Raw genomic sequence first — 7,429 nt, forward strand, 5'->3', positions numbered from 1 at the left:
TAAAACAATAAATAAAAAAAGGAGTTGTAGGTATATGTATTAAACACGCTCACAGTATGTTAGTAGGGTATCCTATTAAGGCATGGAAAGAGAGCTCAGTGGCTAGCCTTAGGTAGCGACTAGGCTAATTATTACCGCTCCACCTAGCACCGTCGCTGTACAGCCGCAACTAATTGATGAAAGCTAATTGTGCCATGTACTGTAAATAAAATAGTATTCAAACTATATTGTCCTTGTGAGAACATGTCACCATATACATACCATAATTGTTTATAATGTTATGTTACTGGATTAATAGTCATTTTTGGCAGCAGGGTGGAGGCACGTTTCAATCAAGATATAAATTCACTAGTTGGTCCGTGGTTGCGTTAGTACGGCTAGTGCAGGGTCACAGTATGAGCCCACAATGGCTAGTTAGTATTATGCTGCCTGTCCTCCTGTTGGTGTGTAACAATGTATTCTTTGGCCTTGGTTGGGTCTAAGAATGTCTTCTGCTTGCCGGAGGAAGTAGTGATCTTCAGGACAGCTGGTAAAGAATGGCGAACTTGGTGTCCAGGCAGCGGTGTAGGAGCCCCCTCACCTCGTTGAAGGCTGACCTCTTCTTTGTGACTGCCGCCGTGTAGTCCGGGTAAATGCCAACATTCTGTCTGTAGTGCGTGATGGGAGCCGCTCGCGCTGCCTTACAGAAAACGTCTCCTGAAGGTAGTGGAATTTAACTACTATGGGTCTGGGCGGTTCCCCATTCTTCGGTGTGGACTGTATGCTTCTGTGCCCACGGTCAAGGCATAATCGAGGCCTAGAATTTCCTGTAGCAGTTTAGCTATGGACAGGGTAGGTCACATTCCGCCTACGGTCTCGAGTCCCTCTCCCAGCCGAAAATGCGACCGTTCCCCTAGCGCTCTGTTCTCGGGGTCCTCAATCTTGGAAGTGAGTTAGACGACATCTGATGATAGCCGGGTGACTTGTTCTTTCAGTGTCACCACTATGTTGGAGTAAGTATTTGCGCCATCTTCCAGGCTATTCAGACGGGTGTCATGTCTCACCAGGTCTTCGTTAACGGAGTCGATCTTTATGCTGACCTCGTGGCGAGAATAGCTATTTGTGCGGATAGGTCAGTGGATAATGACTCCACCTTAGCCAGCACAGTCAGATTTAATGATAGCTGCCATTACCATGGCTTGGTCAGGGGGATCAAAGTCTGTGTCAGGTGAGCCTGAGGCTTGAGCAGAGGCCTGCTCCTTTGTGGCCTGTGGCCTTTGTTGTCTCAACATTTTATGATTCCAAATTAAATGTTGCAAAATGAACACGGGGGAGGTGTTGGTCAAGTATTAATAGTAAATTGTTCGCCCTGGATCGGTGCACCGAGAACACGTCTTCACATGTTGCTGCTCACCAGCGCCCCTGTTTCAAATCATTTTTAGGTACATTTTTCCCCCCCAATATGTTTTGGGGCTTTTAAGAGTTCACCAGTCACCAGGACTGAGCTTCTCAGTCCTTCAATATAAAAATATATTTTTTAAATATTTTTAAAAACTAAGCAAGGTGACTGGAATTGGCCAAACTCGCAGTTTAATACATGTACAAATGATCCTCTTTCCCTAAAAGTGTAATGGTCATGACTTACATCTTACATTAAAGGGGAGGTTAACTCTTTTTCTTTTTTTTTGCACTTTAACCCCTGGAAGTTTGACTGGAGTGTTTCTGACCTGTCTCTGTTCCCTCCAGGCCTGCTGACTGCCACTGTGGCCTCCAGGATCCACCGTGCGGCTCAGCCTGCCCTGCTCTACCTGGTGCCCTTCACCCTGCTGCCTCTACTCACCATGGCCTACCTGAAGGTACATATTGGGAGGCTTGATAAGGGGGAGAGGGGTGTGATGGGCTGGGAGATCAGTCAAAATGACAGGACTGCTGGGGAATCATTTTATATGACTCAAGTGTTTTGTGTAAATGTGTTTTGACTGAATGCTGACCCAGAGGGAGGGAGACGGGACTGAGATGAACCGATAGAAGCAGTGTTAAGTGGTAGAGGAGACCTAGAGGAGTAATCCAGGATCTAGGCAGATTTGATACCAGGCCAGGGACCCAGAGGTAATGGATGAGGACATAAGTGGATGTAGAGGGTATTATTAGGGATGCCACAGAGCGCCCGGTTATGCGGACAGGGCATTTTTAAATCTAAATGGTTAAATGAGTGATGTCATTGTTGCAGTATTTTGTGAGTGGGCAACATCTACTATCATCGTAAATTGACATCTAGAATTATTTTGCCATATTTTATATTGCGCAAATTTCCCTAATGTGGACAATTTGTTACTACCTTACCCAAGTTTGCATTTTCGCCCCATAGAATATAGTGGCATTTCACATCCTTTTACCTCCGATTGGTGATGTTAGTTTAAAAGTTTATAGTCATCACAATGAAAAGATTGATTGCTTAAAACAGATTTGGTTTTGAACCATTGATTTTATTCACATGTGCCGGGCTTGGGCTGAAACGGAGTTAATGCAATTGTGACTGTTGATATCTTCTGCTGTGTCGTGGTTCGTTTAAGTTAACTAACAGAAAAAGTGTTCCGCTCCCTTTTTCGGGATGGCAGCCTACCAAAATCAAAACAATCCACCATTCCAATATATAGAAATGAGCCTTCTACAAGTTCTCATCTAACCAACCATGTATAGGTTATTCCAAGTTTCCATGTGGCCTTTGAATAGTGTTATTTTAAACCGAGCTACACCCCAAACGTTTGCTGCCGGTTCTATTGATTTCACCCTGATATCCATGCAAGTCATTAACAAGAAAAGTGTTGTTACAGTTAGCGGGTTGGCGTTCCTCTTCAATCAAAATGCATCACTTGGGGTTTTGGTAATCAGTGTCTGCTGCGATCTCATCGTCAAATCTAAGAACTTCTCCGAAACAAAGACTGTTCTGCCGAGTTATTTGAGGAAAGAAAACAGAGGAAGGTTCCACACCACTTTCTCTGTTGGGTATCTTACCTAGTTATTTTCAGATCTCATTTAGCTTTTTTTGTAGCTTTGGCAACTGTGTTTTATTTTCCAGTTCGCTCTAAGGCTTCCACCCTTGGCTACAACCCTTGTAATTTAGTGCACACAACCCATGTGGAATTCCTGTTCTCTGGCAGCGTTTGGAACTGCCAATCGGCGGTCAATAACGTTGAGTTCATCTCAGCCTCAAGCTTAACATTGTAATCTATCACCAACCAGGTGCCCTTGGCGAGTTCCTCAATGAGCTTGATAAGCTAATTTCCTGACGATGGCTCATTGCTCTTCGTACTGGGTGACTTCAACCTCCCGAAATCGGCATTCAACTAATTTTTCCAACTCTTTCTTTCCACGTGCCTCTTTTGACCTCACCCTTTCTCAGTCCCCACTCACAAGGCAGGCAATCCACTTGACCTCTCTTTACTAGAGACTGTTCGCCTACTAATCTTCCTGCAACCCCCCTCCCGATCTCTGATCACAACTTTGTTTTCCTTAGTTTGAACAGGATGTGCAAACTCATCTCCCCCTCTCTCACAATTGATTTCAATGTGATGTCAATATGAGGGATCGGCAAATAAGGGTTGTGTTTCTCTATCCGCTTTGGCGACCCCCAAATCAAAATGCATCACTCCAAATGTAGCTGGCTGTCTTCTGCAGGTTGCTCACTAACCATATAAAACTTTATTTCCTTTGGTCCCCCTAATCGATATCAGTGATTTTATTACCATGACAGGGATTTTGGTGCGTCTGCCGTTTACACGGTGCTCGTTTAAAAAAATATATATATATATATATATATAACAACTATTATTGCACATTGAAAGTATTGTGTACATAATACATTTTATATTTTCAATATTTACCGGACTGTTTCTGCATATTGTTTATTGATTTGGACACTTTGAAACTTTGTTTTGACATTGGGCTATTTATCAAAATGTCTTCTCAACAGGAAACAGGGACAGCATAATTTTCCACTTAAGTGTTAGGAATATAGATTCAACTTTCAACATTCATTTCCAATGGTATTGTACTTAATCAGGTAAAATCTGCTTAATGAGTCCAAAAATGTTACACTAGAAATCACTAAAATTGGTATGCCCTGCCTAATATGATGTGGTAAGGAATCCTCCATGCCAGTGGGTCTAACACGTTTGTCGCACCACTGTTAGTGGGCCTCTAGGTAATATCTGTGGGTGAGGATAGGAGTGGTGTGATACTAAATGAGAGACCAGTACTAACAGGGAAGCTAACCCTGTGGTGTGTCCTACAGGGAGACCTGCGGCGTATGTGGTCAGAGCCTTTCCACACAAAGGCCAGCAGCTCCCGCTTCCTGGAGGTATGATGCACCCTGGGAACACACAGCCAGCGTGGGCAGGACCAGGGACACCTACCCCCTGCCCTGAGAGAAAGGGAGTGAGAGGGAGAGCGCACACTGAAGAGAGGCCTCGTCCTCATCACTAGTTCATTCTTTCCACCCATCCTCTGAGCAGCAGACCTCACATATGGACACCAGTGTGTGGACCTCATTGCCAGACACAACTCCCCATTGCTTCCTGTTTTCCTCTCTTTCCTACTTTTCCTTCCCTCACCCACCTCCCTTGCCATGGCTCATTTCATTTTGTCAGGCCTCTCCCTCTCTCCTTTTGCTCTTGGTCTTTCTGTTTTACTACCACCCTTCTGTGTATCTCCCCGACTCTGCTGGACTCCAAGGCCAGGCGTCCCCCTATATGGACTACTGGGTGTGGGATGTGACGGAGGCTTTTTTTAGCATCTTCATTACAATTATTGTTATTATTCTGGAATGATTTGGAATGAACTGCGGAGGAGGATAGGAGAGTAGGCAGAACTGCTGCTTCCACTAGGCAGGAAAATGACATCCGTGCACAGGACCAGCAGCCTATCGGAGAGAGAGAGAAGGAACAGCAACGGTTCATCAGTCGCTCCCTCCATCCGTTTCTCTGCCCTCCATCTACCCCCTCTGTCCCCTGAACACCTCTCTTCTTTATCCTCAACATCCTCCCTCTCTCTAACAAACTCTCACCTTCCGTCATTTGCTGCCCCATCACAGATACAGGTATTTTATTTAGAAAAGATTTTATTCTTGGCATATACAGAAATGATGCATTATAAATTGTGAATGTGTCCCTACTATTGCGGGGGGAAGCATCTCTCTTTGTATATATATGTGTACACAAGTATTTGGGTATCATGTTGTGTGTGTGTGTGTGTGAGCGAGAGCGCATAGTATGCGTGACTGTGTTATTTCATTATTATGAACAATTTAATTATGTTTTGGATCCAGGACAGGTATAAAAGACCTTGACAATGAGAACTTGTGGAGTGACATTTGGGGGTTGATGGGACATGCGCAGGTTTTTTTGGGCAGGTCTGACTTGGACCACAGCTCGGTTCTGTAAGGCTAGGAGTGGTTTACTTGTGAACAAATTTCCTCCAACAAGTGACAGAATGGACATTGGGAAAAACCAAGTTAACCCTCCACTTGCCGTCGGCTGTACCTGGAGGTGTGTGTCTGTTTGTTTCTGTGTGTGTGTGTGTGTGCCTGGTCGTTTAGAATAACCTCTATAAAGTCTGTAATGGACCTTGAGGGAGGAAATCTCTGCCCTTCTGAGGGATTTATCTTAATAAAGGATTGTAATCAATGGACCCTGAGGTTAAAGCTAACCCATAGCTAGGTTTTTACTGTCAAAGGTTGGGTATCCCAACGCTTTTTGGATTGTCATTCCTCTCACAGTTTTGTGGTGTTTATCAGTTAGATCAGGCCCCCCAAACCCCACAGGTGCATGTTTAGATTTTTTCCCCCTAGCACAACACAGCTGCTTTTAAATAATCAAAGCTTGATGATGAGTTGGTTGTTAGAATCAGCTCTGTAGTGCTAAGGCAAAAACCAAAATGTGCACCCAGAGGGGCCCCAGGACGAACTTTGGGAAACACTGAGTTAGATCATAGCTTAAACAATACTGGAATTAAAGTGTGTGTGAAAGTGTTTGTGAAAGCGAGACAGTCGGACGAAGAGAGAGACTTGAATGGAAAATGCAGTTTACTGGCTTCCTGTCTTGAGTTTTCTTTTTTACCTGTTTTTTATGTTTGTTCTCTGGCCTTGCATGTCAAGTGTACAGTGTGTGTCATTCCTCAGACTGCAACAACAGACTGCTGGCCCCAACCAATGCACTAAGCTTTGCCAGCAAGGCTGCAGAGAGGAAAGTTACATGGACAAAGGCCAGGGAGTCGGGAGGACTGAACAGTTCTGACTGAACAGTTCTGACTAAACAGGCCACCTGGCTGATAAACATTTTTTTAATCTTTTTTTTTTTTTTTTTTTTTTACACGTTTAGCCCCGATTTCACTCTAGCTGATCATTACCTGGACATTGTCTGGCTATGGGACAGACCACTGTCGGACAGCCTGAACATAAATGGACATGTAACCACAACCCCATTCCTGTCCCCTCTGCCTCTTTATGGACTTGGCAAAGAAAACTGATGATGATCATAGTGATGAATAATTGAAGAAAAAAAATACAGATGTTTTCATTTTTTATGGAAGATGGCTTTCTATTTATCCCCTTGTTTGAGTTGTTTTTCTTAGTGCTGTAGCTTTAGGTTTTTCATCTTATACTTTTCTTTCCTCCCTTGCAGCAGAGGGCTTTATAGCTGAAAGTTGAATAAATTTAAGAGCTGTTTAGTGAAACATGAATCCTAATGAGCTGAATCTAAAACATTTTGTCTCCTTTAACCCCCTCTCTGCTCCCTGTTCCTCTCCCCCCTTTCCCTCCATTCTGCTGTAAATAAAACATCATTCTAACTATACGGCTCCTGTGTCCATCTCTTATTTTATTTATCTGTTAACTTAGGGGGAGAAAGTTGGAGACCTTTTGATAGATTACTTTCTTCCACACTAGCTCCTGTATTGGGCAAAGGGGATCATGTTTGATTATTCAGTCATACGCTGTGATGTTACTGGTGGTTTATATTAATAATATGTTTTTGTATGAGGAATAGATGTTGAAATGTGTTCTCATGAGAAAAAATGAGCAAATGCCCTTATGTTAAAGATATCCTGTAATTCCAAGATGTACCACTGGATAGCGACACAGTCCAAGTCAGATACCTGTGGCATAGTGAAAAATGAAAATCTAGACATGCGCAAGCCCGATATGAATAGCTCCCTCATACACACAGCATGTGAATTACAACAAATTATGTTTATGCTTCACAAAGAATTTGCTTGGGCTCCCACAAGCGCATTAGTTTGAGATGCAGTGGCCCTTCCCTTTTTAAACCCCACCCCTCCCAAAAAAACATTTAATTCTGATATTTTCACTTTGAACACTGCAGAACTTGTCTGCTATGTGTTGGTTTTAAAGCACTGTATGGTGAAATGGGTGTTCTGGGTTGTACCAGGTGGT

The 7,429-nt window shown here is 43.5% G+C and overlaps 1 protein-coding gene across 2 annotated transcripts in view; it reads left to right on the forward strand.

Annotated features, from left to right (window-relative positions):
- LOC115101247 (signal peptide peptidase-like 3) overlaps window positions 1-6,830 on the forward strand; it is a 50,963-nt gene extending 44,133 nt beyond the window's left edge. For both annotated transcript variants that reach the window (XM_029620591.2, XM_029620590.2), the window contains exons 10-11: window positions 1,726-1,835; window positions 4,274-6,830. In XM_029620591.2, coding sequence (XP_029476451.1) covers window positions 1,726-1,835; window positions 4,274-4,345 — 182 coding nt within the window. In that variant the 3' untranslated portion in view covers window positions 4,346-6,830. The remainder of the gene's footprint in view (window positions 1-1,725; window positions 1,836-4,273) is intronic.
- The last annotated feature ends 599 nt before the right edge of the window (window positions 6,831-7,429 follow it).

The sequence above is a fragment of the Oncorhynchus nerka genome, linkage group LG19, assembly GCF_034236695.1.
Source record: "Oncorhynchus nerka isolate Pitt River linkage group LG19, Oner_Uvic_2.0, whole genome shotgun sequence".
Classification (NCBI taxonomy): domain Eukaryota; kingdom Metazoa; phylum Chordata; class Actinopteri; order Salmoniformes; family Salmonidae; genus Oncorhynchus; species Oncorhynchus nerka.